Source organism: Thalassophryne amazonica, chromosome 16 (genome assembly GCF_902500255.1).
Source record: "Thalassophryne amazonica chromosome 16, fThaAma1.1, whole genome shotgun sequence".
Taxonomy (NCBI): domain Eukaryota; kingdom Metazoa; phylum Chordata; class Actinopteri; order Batrachoidiformes; family Batrachoididae; genus Thalassophryne; species Thalassophryne amazonica.
Window position 1 is genome coordinate 47,261,629 of NC_047118.1, and position 16,724 is coordinate 47,278,352.

The 16,724-nt window shown below is 42.7% G+C and overlaps 1 protein-coding gene and 1 long non-coding RNA gene across 3 annotated transcripts in view; one reads left to right on the plus strand and one right to left on the minus strand.

The window, feature by feature from the left end:
• The window catches only part of LOC117527309 (vesicle-fusing ATPase), a 151,531-nt gene that overhangs the window by 77,970 nt on the left and 56,837 nt on the right, over nucleotides 1-16,724 (plus strand). For both annotated transcript variants that reach the window (XM_034189616.1, XM_034189615.1), the window contains exons 5-8: nucleotides 8,471-8,637; nucleotides 8,757-8,867; nucleotides 14,182-14,257; nucleotides 15,098-15,253. In XM_034189616.1, the coding sequence (XP_034045507.1) occupies nucleotides 8,471-8,637; nucleotides 8,757-8,867; nucleotides 14,182-14,257; nucleotides 15,098-15,253 (510 nt within the window). The remainder of the gene's footprint in view (nucleotides 1-8,470; nucleotides 8,638-8,756; nucleotides 8,868-14,181; nucleotides 14,258-15,097; nucleotides 15,254-16,724) is intronic.
• LOC117527310 lies at nucleotides 6,592-15,301 on the minus strand. The gene is made up of 3 exons (XR_004565492.1): nucleotides 15,096-15,301; nucleotides 12,096-12,098; nucleotides 6,592-6,603 (listed from the first exon to the last, which is right to left on the minus strand). It is a non-coding gene; the product is annotated as an uncharacterized LOC117527310 (long non-coding RNA).

Consider the following 16,724-nt stretch of genomic DNA (forward strand, 5'->3'; position numbering starts at 1 on the left):
CTTGCACAACCAAATCCCAATTATGAATTAAGAATTTCCCAATTATGAATTAAGATTATTCACCAGTCTCTGAAATCTTCAACTGCAAGGCAAGATGTCATTCAATTTGCGTAGGAATTCAAGAGTCATCGCAGTCTGAGAATCAATCAATCAATCAACTTTTTTCTTATATAGCGCCAAATCACAACAAACAGTTGCCCCAAGGCGCTCCATATTGTAAGGCAAGGCCATACAATAATTATGAAAAACCCCAACGGTCAAAACGACCCCCTATGAGCAAGCACTTGGCCACAGTGGGAAGGAAAAACTCCCTTTTAACAGGAAGAAACCTCCAGCAGAACCAGGCTCAGGGAGGGGCAGTCTTCTGCTGAGACTGGTTGGGGCTGAGGGAAAGAACCAGGAAAAAGACATGCCGAGAAGGGGGGCAGAGATCGATCACTAATGATTAAATGCAGAGTGATGCATACGGAGCAAAAAGAGAAAGAAACAGTGCATCATGGGAACCCCCCCACAGTCTACGTCTAAAGCAACATAACCAAGGGATGGTCCAGGGTCACCCGATCCAGCCCTAACTATAAGCCTTAGCGAAAAGGAAAGTTTTAAGCCTAATCTTAAAAGTAGAGAGGGTATCTGTCTCCCTGATCTGAATTGGGAGCTGGTTCCACAGGAGAGGAGCCTGAAAGCTGAAGGCTCTGCCTCCCATTCTACTCTTACAAACCCTAGGAACTACAAGTAAGCCCGCAGTCTGAGAGCGAAGCGCTCTAATGGGGTAATATGGTACTACGAGGTCCCTAAGATAAGATGGGACCTGATTATTCAAAACCTTATAAGTAAGAAGAAGAATTTTAAATTCTATTCTAGAATTAACAGGAAGCCAATGAAGAGAGGCCAACACGGGTGAGATATGCTCTCTCCTGCTAGTCCCCGTCAGTACTCTAGCTGCAGCATTCTGAACCAACTGAAGGCTTTTTAGGGAACTTTTAGGACAACCTGATAATAATGAATTACAATAGTCCAGCCTAGAGGAAATAAATGCATGAATTAGTTTTTCAGCATCACTCTGAGACAAGACCTTTCTGATTTTAGAGATATTGCGTAAATGCAAAAAGGCAGTCCTACATATTTGTTTAATATGCGCTTTGAATGACATATCCTGATCAAAAATGACTCCAAGATTTCTCACAGTATTACTAGAGATCAGGGAAATGCCATCCAGAGTAACGATCTGGTTAGACACCATGCTTCTAAGATTTGTGGGGCCAAGTACAATAACTTCAGTTTTATCTGAGTTTAAAAGCAGGAAATTAGAGGTCATCCATGTCTTTATGTCTGTAAGACAATCCTGCAGTTTAGCTAATTGGTGTGTATCCTCTGGCTTCATGGATAGATAAAGCTGGGTATCATCTGCGTAACAATGAAAATTTAAGCAATACCGTCTAATAATACTGCCTAAGGGAAGCATGTATAAAGTGAATAAAATTGGTCCTAGCACAGAACCTTGTGGAACTCCATAATTAACTTTAGTCTGTGAAGAAGATTCCCCATTTACATGAACAAACTGTAATCTATTAGACAAATATGATTCAAACCACCGCAGCGCAGTGCCTTTAATACCTATGACATGCTCTAATCTCTGTAATAAAATTTTATGGTCAACAGTATCAAAAGCAGCACTGAGGTCCAACAGAACAAGCACAGAGATAAGTCCACTGTCCGAAGCCATAAGAAGATCATTTGTAACCTTCACTAATGCTGTTTCTGTACTATGATGAATTCTAAAACCTGACTGAAACTCTTCAAATAGACCATTCCTCTGCAGGTGATCAGTTAGCTGTTTTACAACTACCCTCTCAAGAATCTTTGAGAGAAAAGGAAGGTTGGAGATTGGCCTATAATTAGCTAAGATAGCTGGGTCAAGTGATGGCTTTTTAAGTAATGGTTTAATTACTGCCACCTTAAAGGCCTGTGGTACATAACCAACTAACAAAGATAGATTGATCATATTTAAGATTGAAGCATTAAATAATGGTAGGACTTCCTTGAGCAGCCTGGCAGGAATGGGGTCTAATAAACATGTTGATGGTTTGGATGAAGTAACTAATGAAAATAACTCAGACAGAACAATCGGAGAGAAAGAGTCTAACCAAATACCGGCATCACTGAAAGCAGCCAAAGATAACGATACATCTTTGGGATGGTTATGAGTAATTTTTTCTCTAATAGTCAAAATTTTGTTAGCAAAGAAAGTCATGAAGTCATTACTAGTTAAAGTTAATGGAATACTCAGCTCAATAGAGCTCTGACTCTTTGTCAGCCTGGCTACAGTGCTGAAAAGAAACCTGGGGTTGTTCTTATTTTCTTCAATTAGTGATGAGTAGAAAGATGTCCTAGCTTTACGGAGGGCTTTTTTATAGAGCAACAAACTCTTTTTCCAGGCTAAGTGAAGATCTTCTAAATTAGTGGGACGCCATTTCCTCTCCAACTTACGGGTTATCTGCTTTAAGCTACGAGTTTGTGAGTTATACCACGGAGTCAGACACTTCTGATTTAAAGCTCTCTTTTTCAGAGGAGCTACAGCATCCAAAGTTGTCTTCAATGAGGATGTAAAACTATTGACGAGATACTCTAACTCCCTTACAGAGTTTAGGTAGCTACTCTGCACTGTGTTGGTATATGACATTAGAGAACATAAAGAAGGAATCATATCCTTAAACCTAGTTACAGCGCTTTCTGAAAGACTTCTAGTGTAATGAAACTTATTCCCCACTGCAGGGTAGTCCATCAGGGTAAATGTAAATGTTATTAAAAAATGATCAGACAGAAGGGAGTTTTCAGGGAATACTGTTAAGTCTTCTATTTCCATACCATAAGTCAGAACAAGATCTAAAATATGATTAAAGTGGTGGGTGGACTCATTTACTTTTTGAGCAAAGCCGATAGAGTCTAATAATAGATTAAATGCAGTGTTGAGGCTGTCATTCTCAGCATCTGTGTGGATGTTAAAATCGCCCACTATAATTATCTTATCTGAGCTAAGCACTAAGTCAGACAAAAGGTCTGAAAATTCACAGAGAAACTCACAGTAACGACCAGGTGGACGATAGATAATAACAAATAAAACTGTTTTTTGGGACTTCCAATTTGGATGGACAAGACTAAGAGACAAGCTTTCAAATGAATTAAAGCTCTGTCTAGGTTTTTGATTAATTAATAAGCTGGAATGGAAGATTGCTGCTAATCCTCCGCCCTGGCCTGTGCTACGAGCATTCTGACAGTTAGTGTGACTCGGGGGTGTTGACTCATTTAAACTAACATATTCATCCTGCTGTAACCAGGTTTCTGTTAGGCAGAATAAATCAATACGTTGATCAATTATTATATCATTTACCAACAGGGACTTAGAAGAGAGAGACCTAATGTTTAATAGACCACATTTAACTGTTTTAGTCTGTGGTGCAATTGAAGGTGCTATGTTATTTTTTCTTTTTGAATTTTTATGCTTAAATAGATTTTTGCTGGTTATTGGTGGTCTGGGAGCAGGCACCGTCTCTACGGGGATGGGGTAATGAGGGGATGGCAGGGGGAGAGAAGCTGCAGAGAGGTGTATAAGACCACAGCTCTGCCTCCTGGTCCCAACGCTAGACAGTCACAGTTTGGAGGATCCAAAAAAATTGGCCAGATTTCTAGAAATGAGAGCTGCTCCCTCTAAAGTGGGATGGATGCCGTCTCTCCTAACAAGACCAGGTTTTCCCCAGAAGCTTTGCCAATTATCAATGAAGCCCACCTCATTTTTTGGACACCACTCAGACAGCCAGCAATTCAAGGAGAACATGCGGCTAAACATGTCACTCCCGGTCTGATTGGGGAGGGGCCCAGAGAAAACAACAGAGTCCGACATTGTTTTTGCAAAGTTACACACCGATTTAATGTTAATTTTAGTGACCTCCGATTGGCGTAACCGAGTGTCATTACTGCCGACGTGAATTACAATCTTACCAAATTTACGCTTAGCCTTAGCCAGCAATTTCAAATGTCCTTCGATGTCGCCTGCTCTGGCCCCCGGAAGACAATTGACAATGGTTGCTGGTGTCGCTAACTTCACATTTCTCAAAACAGAGTCGCCAATAACCAGAGTTTGATCCTCGGCGAGTGTATCGTCGAGTGGGGAAAAACGGTTAGAGATGTGAACGGGTTGACGGTGTACACGGGACTTCTGTTTAGGGCTACGCTTCCTCCTCACAGTCACCCAGTCAGCCTGCTTTCCCGACTGCACGGGATCTGCCAGGGGGGAACTAACGGCGGCTAAGCTACCTTGGTCCGCACCGACTACAGGGGCCTGGCTAGCTGTAGAATTTTCCACGGTGCGGAGCCGAGCCTCCAATTCGCCCAGCCTGGCCTCCAAAGCTACGAATAAGCTGCACTTATTACAAGTACCGTTACTGCTAAAGGAGGCCGAGGAATAACTAAACATTTCACACCCAGAGCAGAAAAGTACGGGAGAGACAGGAGAAGCCGCCATGCTAAACCGGCTAAGAGCTAGTAGCTGCGCTAAGCTAGCGGATTCCCAAAAACACACAAAGTGAATAATGTGCAAATAATCCGGAGGTGATTCAGCAGAAGGAGTGCCCCAATCAAGGCACCAAACAGGCCATGAAGCAGCACAGGCAACGCACGACAACAGCGAACGCACGACAACGGTGCTAAAATAAAATAAAAATAAAAAAAATAAAAAAATAAAAACGAAAGCGTTAGCAAGCTAGTTAGCTTGCCAACGCTAATGAAAGTTAGCTGATAAAAGTGCTCCGTCGCGATGTTTCGACCGTTAGAGGTCTTCCTTAGGCGTTGGAGCACAGTAAAAAAGTTTAAAAAAGTAAAAAGGTAAAAAAGTAAAAAAGTCTTGAAAAAGACTGTTAGTTCAAGTCCAAAGCAGCAGGTAGCAGTCTCTGTGTAAACAGTCCCAACAGAGAGCCAAAATTCTGATGCAATCTCACTCCGAAGACCCAAGAATGCACTGCCTTGCCAACCTCGTTAATCATGATGGACAAGCGAGGGGCCGTGGTTCAATTTTCCGGTAGATCAGGGCAGCACATAAGCCAAAAAGTACCAGCCCTGCTACCATAAGACCAAAAATGAATAAATCCTCGACGTCCTCAACGGAGAAAGGCGCCAAGCATGCCACATGCCAGGAACTCCAGGAGTTGAGAACATACCCCGCAGGATACGTTCCATCTGGGCAGGTAGGATCCCCCGGTCCTGACCTTCTTGTAGAAAAAATGGTGTCAATAGCGTTCAGAGACCAGCTGATCAATTTGAGGAATTCACAGTCTGGTGAAGTAGGGACTTGAAGGTTAAAAGCAGAGAACAGAGATAAGGGAGAGTGGAGGAGATGCGACCGCCCTCATCGGAGTCCCAAGCAAGATGCACAATATCTAATTAAAAATAAAATGAAATACATGAGATGAGGGCAAGCCAGATAAGGAAGACATATCTATAAAATTAAGAAAAGTATTATCCTTAAAAAAAAGATGGACATATTTAATGCCCTTCTTACCCCATAGATGAAATGCAGTGTTTAAGAAGGAGGGAGGAAAGAGATTATTCTTACTTAATGGGCCAAGAGCAGAAGCAGAAACACATTTGAAGTGAAGTCAAAATTGATACCATATTTTAAGAGAGGCAAGTACAACAGGATTATCTGCATACCAAGACAGTGACACAGGGAGAGACAAAAATAACAAGGCAGGGAAAGAAGTAGATAAACACGACTGAGCTTCTAATTGACACCACATTGTATGAGGATCTTTTAGCCAGAAAATGTATTTTTGGAATGTTAGTTGCCCAGTACAGCATGGTGGCTTAGTGTCTGGCACTGTTGCCAGGTCATAGGATCAAGTCCCACCTGTGGCCTTTCTGTGTGGGTTTTACATGTTCTCCCCGTGTTTGCATGCAGGGTTCTAGCTAGAATCATTTTAGTGCTGGATAAATTACGTGATTGTGGCTCATGGCCGGGGGTGCAGGGGCCCCTGAAGCTATAGGGTTTTATTCTTTTATACATCTAAAATGTTATTGGCAAGCCCTATTTTAACCAATTTTGAGTGGTTTTAGATGCATTGAAAACAAGAATAATAGAGAAAAAATGGCATTTATGTTGTAATGTTTGTAATGCCAAAGTTCTTTTTAAAATGTTTATGTCAAAGTCTAAGTTAATAAAATAAATAACATTGACAAGGTTAAAAACACATTAATATTTGATGGGCATATATAGCATTTGCTATCTTCTTTCCTCCAGTGAAGCAGGCAGAGCTTTTCTTTCATGACGTTTTTTTTCCAACATGTCTGAGTGGGATGCATTACTTTAAAACAACAAAACAATATAACCACGAATTGTCTTGTTTGAACAAGAACTGAATGGGACTCCTCTCTTCCCCCTCCTCCTCCCCGCTCTCTCTCGTGCATGCTCTCTCCTGCCCCCTCCCCTTCCCCCTCCTCCTCACGCTCGTTGTCAATGCGGTTTTCCTTCAAGCTTTTTGGAAACGGGAGCCTTTAAATTGTAAAATTAACTGTAACCTTCTGAATGTATCAGTATCTATAGTCACTGACACTCTGGATTATTTTAATAAAGCATTTTAATGGAGTTTTTTTTTTTTTTTCTTAAGTCAGAGCGGAGAGAGATGCACAGCTGAAAGTAGCTGACTGCTGGTCTCTGCTGTTTGCAGCTGAGATATGAAGAAAATGAGAAAGTTATTTGGTTAAAATTGCAAAATAAAAAAGTACGATACTATAAGCTTGAAATACGATGGAATTGGTACATTTTTTAGCAACATTTCAGTTCATTTTTTTGGAAAATCCGTGCTTGGTGGGACAGGAGATTTGAACCCAAGAGCCGGGAGGAAATTTGTAGTGCTGAGCAGTGTCGCCCACCGTAGCTAGAACTCTGTTTGCGTGGGTCCCCTCTAGGTGCTCCACCTTCCTCTGAAATCCAAAGACATGCAGGTTAGGTGAATTGGAAACTTTTAATTGTCCGTATTGGAAGCACTACTGGAAAAAAGAACAGAGGTGGATAAATGCTGTCAATTTACCAAGAGCCAATTTTGTCTAATATCATGAAAATATAAATTTTAGGTACTTGGTAATAGGTTTGTGTCAGGGAATTACCATTTATTGTAACTTTTAAAGCTCACATTCAGTTGCTTTTTCTCGTGCCACATAATCTCTTGTAGTTAAACGTAGGTTGTTAATTATTTCATAGGTAGTGTCGACAAGGTGACGGTCTAGTGGTTAAAGAGGTGGTCTTGAAACCCCATTAGACTGCAAAATAGGCAAGGTCCTTAGTTCCCAAGTAAAGGTGCCCTGACACTTGTACACGTTTGATCACGCATTTGCACGCTCTTTGTCGTGATGATCCCACCCATTGTATTCCCAGCTGGATGCCGTGCTTTGTTCCACTGCGTGCCATGCATTGTGCGCTGGAAGCTGCATATATAAAATAATTATTTTGTAGCGGATTAATCATTTTCTTTCTGAGTTGGCTGTTGAAAATGCCTCTAATTGCTTCCAGAATCACAGAGGACTGTTCCAGCTAGAGCTTTTCTCTGTCACATGCGCTTTGCTTAATGAGAACGCATTTGGAACAGTCTAAAAAGGTAATTATTTGTAATGTTTATATTGTAATAGCTTGGTAAAACAGTTGCATGTTCATTCCTTCTTGTGAGCAGCTGTAAAAGTATGTTTATGATTGATTTAACATCTCGTTATAATCGTTCAGACGAGCTGCGATGTGGTGCGGTGCGTGGCGCAGTCACTAGCACTCACACGCAGTGTTTTTGAATTGTTTGCACAGTGTTCAGTGGAAGTTCAATTGATGCGTTTGAACATTTCAAAATGTTCTTTACGCACGTGCAGGAAGCGGCACACAGTTTACAGTGGTTTACATTGAGTTTGAGACGAGTTCACTCTCGTGCACGTCAGAGTGCATGCAAGGTGCATGCAAGTTGTGCAAGTGTCGGGGGGGCTTACCTCCTGGTGTGTAGTTGAGCGCCTTGCATTACAGCATCCTGAAATTGGTGTATGTGTATGTGAATGTTAGGCATAATTGTAAAATGCTTTGATTCAGATGGAAAACTCTATATATAAGGGCCAATTGAGAGGTTTTGAGCCTTACCTAAAAAAAAGTAGGGCGTGGTTCTCCAGCTTTTGTTTTCTGAGAAACCAACATTTCTCAACATTGCAACAAGTGATTCAAAAACATCACATTCTCAAAACATGTTGGTTTCTCAGTATGCAAAAGATGGAGAACCATTCTCTACTTTTTTGGGTTGGGCTCAAAACGTCTCAGTCGCCCCTTGTACATGCAGTCCATTATTTTCTTACATAATGTTATGCTTTACAGTTGCAGCTAGGCCTGTTGTCATTGGCTGTGTTACATATGAAAAGTGTAAATAATTAAATTGGCTCTCGTTCACCTCTCCAGTGTCAAACTACAACTTTGACAAGTCCAAGCAGTGCATTGGCGCCATGACTATTGAAATTGACTTCTTGCAGAAGAAGAGTACAGACTCCTCCCCATATGACTCCGACAAGATGGCCGCCGAGTTCATCCAACAGTTCAACAACCAGGGATTCTCTGTCACCCAGCAGGTAGAAATTCAGTAAATATAATTGCATATAAAAATAGTGCTTTTTCCCCATCTCTTTTATCTATAAACTGCATCCTCTACGATTTTGGTTTGGTTTTATCTCGATTCTATGTTTTTCAGCTTGTGTTCAGTTTCTGCGACAAGCTCTTTGGCCTGGTGGTAAAGGACATAGAGGCCATGGATGCCAGCATCCTGAAGGGAGACCAAGCCTCTGGAAAGAAACCACAGAAGGTACCTTTGATGAAGAATCACAGCACCTTGTTATAATTCAGTGCCCAACCGAGACGAGTCCTATCAGTTGTGCTGGTTTCTTAATGTGAGACACTTCACAGATTCCAACATTCAGGTGTCACCCACTGCATTCCCTCTAGTGAGGGAGCTTTATGCCTTACAGACAAGTAGATGATGTTCTTGTAGCTGGAACATGGACTAACCAACTTACCATGCATGTTGAAAGTGCAGTTTATAAATAATTCTTAATATGAGTGGACTTTATTTGCACACTAAGAATGTAATTGCATAGGTATTATCTGCATGACGTAATGAATCAGGGAGCTGAGACATTAAATTGTTGAGGCTTAGTGGCTTTTAGATAATTAATTTTGCTTGTTTGACTCATTGATTTGTAAACCTGGTGTTGGGAAAGTGAAATGCACGGACCCACGCCAGGGGGTGTAAATGAATGGCCAATAGGAATTCAAATAAATGACAATTTATTATGCAAATATGCAACACAACCAAATATGCTTAAGTCAATCAGTAACCAAAAGGGTGACGCGTGGGCAGGCCTGAGAGTAGGAGACGCCTATCCAGAGAAGAGCCGGGACCCACGAAGTTCCACCGCCAACGGAGACCTGCAACACACCACAGCCACCAAGTCCCGATTCCCCCAGGTGGCCACCTCTCGGGGCTGTCAGACCCGGTACTGCTGGCAGGAACAAAAACAGGTTAGGGTGGGTGTGTGAACACCCAGCAGTCAGCAACTCACAGAAATCCAAATACTCCCAGAGTGCAGAGATAAAACTGGAGGATGTGCAGTGTCAATTGTTATACTTAGTAAGTCAGAAGTGAGGAGTGGAGACGCCAACTCCTCCAACTTCCACAAACTCAGCTACAAGCTGCAAGTATAAGTCACAACTGCAAAGACTTCAGTTACAATGAATGTGCGTACGGCACAAAACGGCTGAGTCGGTTTACCTGCGTGGTAAGCTGATAACTCTCCCAGGCTCTTATAGATGAGATGATGATGAGTTTAGATGACTGACAGCTGATACGGTGCACCTGGTGGATCCACCTGGCCAGTGCGCCCTCTGGTGCCTGAAACCTGCCAACAGGCAGGGCGCCCTCTGGTGGTGGGCCAGCAGTACCTCCTCTTCGGCGGCCCACACAACACCTGGGCTTTTAGATGCATCACAATGCGGACATTGAATGATTCTAAATCAATTCACAAATGTCAAAAAGTAGATTTTTATAAATGTTAATTGTGGTGGTAGAAAAGCAGCTGTTGCCCACTGTTATGAGCTCTTTTCATTTTCCTCTGTAAACCTGTATTTCTACTTTTACTCATAATTTTTGAACCAGTAAGTTACTTTTTATTAGACAACATTCACCATACGCCTTCCTTCCACACTCTATCCAAATCTGGAGAAGACAGGCAGCATGGTGGTGCTGCAGGTGCTGAGCAGCGCTGCAAGACTAAACAGAAAAAACAGTTTAGACTATGATAAATGCAACACACAGCAGCGCAAACACACCTAGCAACAGGGTATGGCTACATCTGAACACAGTTTTTACTTCAAAATCTAATACAAAACAGGTATTTGACAAGGCTCAGCTTATGGCTCCGCTGAAAGTAGACAGATATTCTGTTTCATAAAAGGCTGAAAAAGAATCTAAAGAGCTTATTTGCCGAGTATCATGGTTGGTTACTTAAAATCATCTCCAGCAGTATTTTCTTAATATGCTTTGTGGCGCACTGTGTTGGAGTGCACTGTGCCCGCAGTTTGTCCTGCTGAACCCAATGTGCATTTAAGAAGAAAATACACATGCACAAATCTGAAGCAGATGTTGCGTGCCATGTTTTCTGCAATATTAAGAGTGTCATCAAATCAGCAGTGCAACAAATTTTTACCATTATCACAATGTACATTCCTGTGTTAATTATTCTGACACAAGTACAAAGTGCATTGGTGCAGCATAGCAAGTGTGCTCGTGCATTGTGATAAGGTGCACATAAGGGCAGGGAGATGCTGCAGATGTGAGTCTGACCTTTTTTTACTGGAGTGGTAATAATCCAAACACCTGACTCCATCACATACATAAGCCCACACTTACACAGGCGGTGGAAGGAGGTGGGCTATGGGGCAACAGCCTCCTGATTTAAACAATTTCGAATCAATGAATCATGAGAGCCAGCATGGTGGCTTAGTGGTTAGCACTGTTGCCTCACAGCGAGAAGGTCATAGGTACGAGTCCCACCTGGCCTTTCTTTGTGGAGTTTGCGTGTTCTCCCCATGTTTGCGCGAGTTCTCTTTGGGTACTCCGGCTTCTTCTCTCATCCAAAGACATGCAGGTTAGGTGGATTGGAATCTTTAAATTGTCTGTAGGTGTGCGTGCGGGTGTGAATGTGTGTTTACACAAAAATCAGTTTTGTAAATTTTCAGTACAGTGGAAACAAGAACCAAAACACTGCAGATATTAAGCTGATGTTCTTTAGGCTAGTGTGTGTCCTATCAGATTGTTACAGAATTGTGACTTCTACTTTGGTGTGGTATATGTAACTTCAACCACATTGATAATTATCTTGCATGTGGTGACAATATTATTACCTGAAACTAGCTCAGACCTGTCCTGGCAGCAGATACATCATATATCAAATAAGTAAAGTGAACTTGCTGTTTCTATTTATCTGCTGTGTCAAAGTTAATCCAATTTTAAACACTTTATTTTCATTAGATGTCCTTTTAATTTGGAGGCTTATTGTTTTACCATTGGTGTTACCATGTTTGGGCCCCTTCACGCATACTACGAATAAGTACAAATCATGGCAGAACACCTCGTTGAGCACCTGAGCAAAACACGAAAACATTGAGCTGACGGGCAGGCATGAACGAACCCGCTGTCGCGGTTTCGTGCACGCGACGGTGTCCTGCACGAAACCATCGCAGCAGGAACACAGTGCGAGCAGCTTGAGCATGTGTAACCACATCTCACAGCTGCTGTGAAAAAAAAAAAAAACATGCCACCCACGGGATTCGAATCTGTAATTTACAAAAGCTCTGATTGCCAGCCAGAAACTTTACCACTGCACTACCATCTCTGTCCTGTAAAAGGTGTGGAAAAATGCCTGAAATCAACAAGGAGATGGAAGTATTTAGAAAAAAATAAAACCATACACCGTAAAAAAAACAACGCATTTTATTGAATCCCTCTTTTCAAGTGGGCAATACAAGTATTAACCGTCTGTTCCTCTGTAGTTGGCCCATGGTCACAGACGTATAGTCATGAAATGACATGAATGATGCAGTGCACTCTTATCATGGCCACATCTACTGGTCCAGCGTGTTCAGCCGGCCCAGCGTGCATCCCGACATGCGTATTTTTGTGGACAGTGCACCGCAGGACAGACACCGCGTCATGTGGAACAGAGCTCACGTGGGTGATGCGAGATTCAGATCGCCCACTGCATGTTATGATCTGACGGTCCGTATCAGCTGGGGCAGCCTGTCAATGTGCATGCCGTTCGCTCGGTCGCTGCGGCCCGTCGCAACAGCGATATATGTTTTTATGTATGTCCACATGAGGACAGTAACAGAACTGTGAAAACTCCGCGGATCCGGGATGGGGGTGGGGGGGTGTTAGTGATGTACTCTTTAATCGTGAACATCACTGAGTTTTTAAAATGCTTATTGCAAAGCGTTCTCTTTTTTACAACATCGTGTAAGTTTATAAGTCCGCGGACACTGATCTGTGTGTTACAGAAACAAATCAGTTTCCTCGGATCCGCGGAGTTTGACGGAGGAAAAATGCCACTCAAAGCGTAGCTGTTATGACAGTTGTCGTGAAGCAGGACTGATTGGTTGCTGCGGCAACGTTGTGTGGCTCCTGTGCGACGTTTAAGCTAAACTTAGCATGTGGACATCCCAAACTTTTAGAGCTTTCAAGTTTTTAAAAGATGATTTTTTGCAGCATGTCTGTGTCACGGACCGACGTCGCACAGAGAGAAGATGGCGAGAAAGACTGTTTGAAAAATTCTGATAAGGATAGAAATCCGTGGAATCGTCGCTGGCTTCATCAACACACCTGAAAGATACAAGAAACGGGAAAAGTGAACTGTGCCCTCTCAGGAAACACGGTAAGAATTTTTCTCTCCCTGGAAAATAAACATTCTGCTGTTCAAACAGGATTTTAGACAAGATTATGTGACTTTTTTCACTAATCTAGACTTTCTTTCATTGTAAAAAAGACATTGTGGCTTTGAATGGATTTAGGCTGCATGAATTTACACAAGAATATGTGACTTTTTACTATAAGGTATGTTATTGATATTTTACCATGATTTTCCAAATATTCTCCAAGCTTTAGCCGTGGTTTTTGAAATGCTGTAACAATCTTTTCAGTCTTCATAAATTTCATGTAGTTTAATTGTTCTGAGTTAATGCATAATTTGGTTTACAATTAAAAGGAAAATCATTCCAGGTCCTACTTCCACGTCATATTCTGTTATTTCAACATCATCAGCGACAGGTCAAATAAAAGGTTGAATATAGGATAATTTAAATAGCCACTAATTTTGAGATTTGTTCTTCCAGGAGATGCTGAAAAAGTATCATTTAGATAAAAATTTAATTCTGGGGCCCCACAGGGGAGCGGTGTTGGATGTTCGTGTGTGTCACCTGGAATTTGACCAACACCTGCCATGATAGGGATTGAATGGGCTCTCACAGGAAACAGCTGTCTTTCAGTTGCTGGTGTGCGCAAATAGTTGTAGTGACACTTGTACGAGGTGTTGGTGGCAGCTCCGATTTTTCACGATTGACATGCAGTTCCTCCTTCGTGCTTAAATCATGTTATGTGTGAAGGGGCCCTTAACAATGTCTATTCATTCACTCCCTTTAATTTGCAGGGTACATGCCTAGGCTTTTTCCAAAGCCTATCAATATACAGAGGAAAAAGTTACAATGTAACATTACAAATATGCTATTATTTTGGGTAAAGCATACATTTTGTTGATTTTGGATAAGGGAATTGTTAAATATACATTGAGAACTCTTGTGAGTTTTTCCATCTGTGCCAGAAAGTGTTTCTTCAGCTGTACAGTACCATGTCTGTGTGTGCACGTTTCAATGCTGCAGACGTCACATTATCAGAAATATTCTGGGCGGAAGCTGGTTTGTGAAAGTGGCTGATTTCTGTCCATCTAGAAGAACACTTGAAGTTTGCAATTATGAAAGCTGACTATGCAGCAAGAACGTGGGACGTAAGAGAACAAAAAAAACTTTACAGTTAAAAGAATCAGACTGTTTATAGCTGTTGTCTCTCACAGATCGACATCGGACTGATGGTGGGAAACAGCCAAGTGATTTTTGAGAAGGCAGAGAATTCATCGCTCACACTTGTCGGTACGTTTATCTCCGTGTGTGTGTGTGAGAGTGTGAATTCACACCACGAGGAGCGCATCTTTCAGGAAATCAATTGACAGCATCAGTTGATATATCTGTTGTTTATTTGAGAACATTTTATTTAACTTATTACCAGAAAGCACTTTGCAATTTTTTATTTTCCTGTTTGTATAATGTTACAATAAATTGTTGGTTTAAACAACAAGCAAATTTAGATTTTGCATTTTGTTCCCATACTGTACCGAAAATGAACCGAAAAGTGAACTCAAAACCGAGGTACGTATCAAACCGTGATTTTTGTATCTGCTTTAATTCAGTTGAAATCTAACTGATATGTAACGCTTGAGCTTAAAATGTGAAAAAAGTTTTTTTTTTTCAGTTTTTTTCCACGTAACATTAATCTCACACATCTTCTACAAAACACCTGACAGGATTGCTCCCTGTCTACAAAGATGAATAAAAAGCTTTATAATCCAGCCTGGCTGTTTGAAAAGGTTTTCATTTCACCAGAAAGGTTCTTAATAATCTCATTTGCTCTGCCTCCTTCCTGACTCACACCAAGCTTCTTTTACCTGCCATCCTTTAGACAAGCAGTGACGTGATTTTTACTCAAGGATGCAACTGAAAACTGTCAAACTTTCCTCAGAATAGGGAGCAATAAGAACATGGACCTTATTAGAACTCCTGACATAACACCAGACAAGTGCTGCTGTTTTATGAGGGACTCTTAAGTCTGGTCATGCTGAGCTTTGCTGACCTGTTTGTCCCACTCTTTCTCAACGGATTTCAACTGCATTTGTGAGAACTGCCAAGTAAATGGTTCCATTTTGCACTTGACAGGTAAGGCAAAGACCAAAGAGGCCCGGCAGACGATCATCAACCCAGACTGGAACTTTGAGAAGATGGGCATTGGAGGTCTGGACAAGGAATTCTCGGACATTTTCCGTCGAGCTTTTGCCTCCAGAGTGTTTCCTCCAGATATCGTAGAGCAGATGGGTGAGAAACTCCCTCAATCCGACTTTGGTTTTTGTTGGAATGTTTGGACATTTCAAAATAGGTTTTCCATTAACGTTGTTGTTGTCAGTTGAGCTGCTCCCGTTATCGAACTGGGTCGCCACAACGGATACAGTCAGATCTGCGTAGGTATTTGGCACAAGTTTTACGCTGGATGCCCTTCCTGACGCAACTCCAGTTTTACCTGGAGAAGCACACACAGCCGCTGGTGTTCCAAAAAGGTCTCCCATCCAAGTACTAACTAGACGCTCCACTGCTTAGCTACTGAGATCTGACGGGATCAGGCTTACACAGTGCAGACCGGCTGCTACTAGGTTTTCCATTAATGTACAAAAAAATGCTAAACACATTTTATCACAATTGTACTGCACATACGCTTTAGCACAGTAATGTATTCTACATAAAAGATGGGTATATGTTGTGAAAGTGTAGGAACACGGACCCACAACAGGGGGCGCAAATGAACGGACAATGGATAAAGTCAAATAACAAAGCTTTACTGTTGTGAATACGCACAACAAACACAACAGATTACAATTGTGGTTATAACCAATTCCAATGGTGTCGTGTGGGCAGGCTCGACGATAGGAGACGTCTGTCCGAGTCGAACCGGAACCACCCGATTTTCTCCGCCACCGGACCCCGGGAATACTGGAGCCGCCAAGTCCCGAACTCCCAGGTGGCCACTGCCTCCGCTCGTCGGATCCGGTACTGCTGGCGAGGAACAGAAACAGTCAGATGTGGGTGCGGCTGCACCCAGCAACACGCAGGGTGGAAACACCACCTCCACCTCTAATCAACAACAACACTGTAGTGCAGGAATGCAAGTACTTATCCCAAAATACAGTCTCCTGCTGTTCTTCTCTCTTTCTGTGCAAAGGCAAAAGTTTTCAATGGTTAGAAGACAATTCGTGGGCTGGATACGTTACCTCCTTGGTAGAGCGATATCTCGGCAATGAGGTGGAGATGCCGTCCAGCTGATATACCCTTCCGCTGATGGATGTCAGCTGTTTTGGTTGATGGGTGACAGCTGTCACCTTGGCTGCTCCTGTGAGGCGGCAGCGCCCTCTGGTGCCTGGAGCCCGCACTCCAGGCAGGGCGCCCTCTGGTGGTGGTGGGCCAGCAGTACCTCCTCTTCAGCGGCCCACACAACAGGACCCCCCCCCCCCCTCAACGGGCGCCTCCTGGCGCCCGACCAGGCTTGTCCGGGTGGCGGCGGTAGAAATCGGCCAGGAGGGCCGGGTCCAGGATGAAGCTCCTCTTCACCCAGGAGCGTTCTTCAGGGCCGTACCCCTCCCAGTCCACCAGGTATTGAAAACCCCGGCTTATCCGTCGAACATCCAGAAGCCGGCGCACAGTCCAGGCCGGCTCGCCATCGATGATCCGGGCAGGAGGTGGTGCCGGACCCGGAGTACAGAGGGGTGAGGTGTGATGTGGTTTGATCCTTGACACA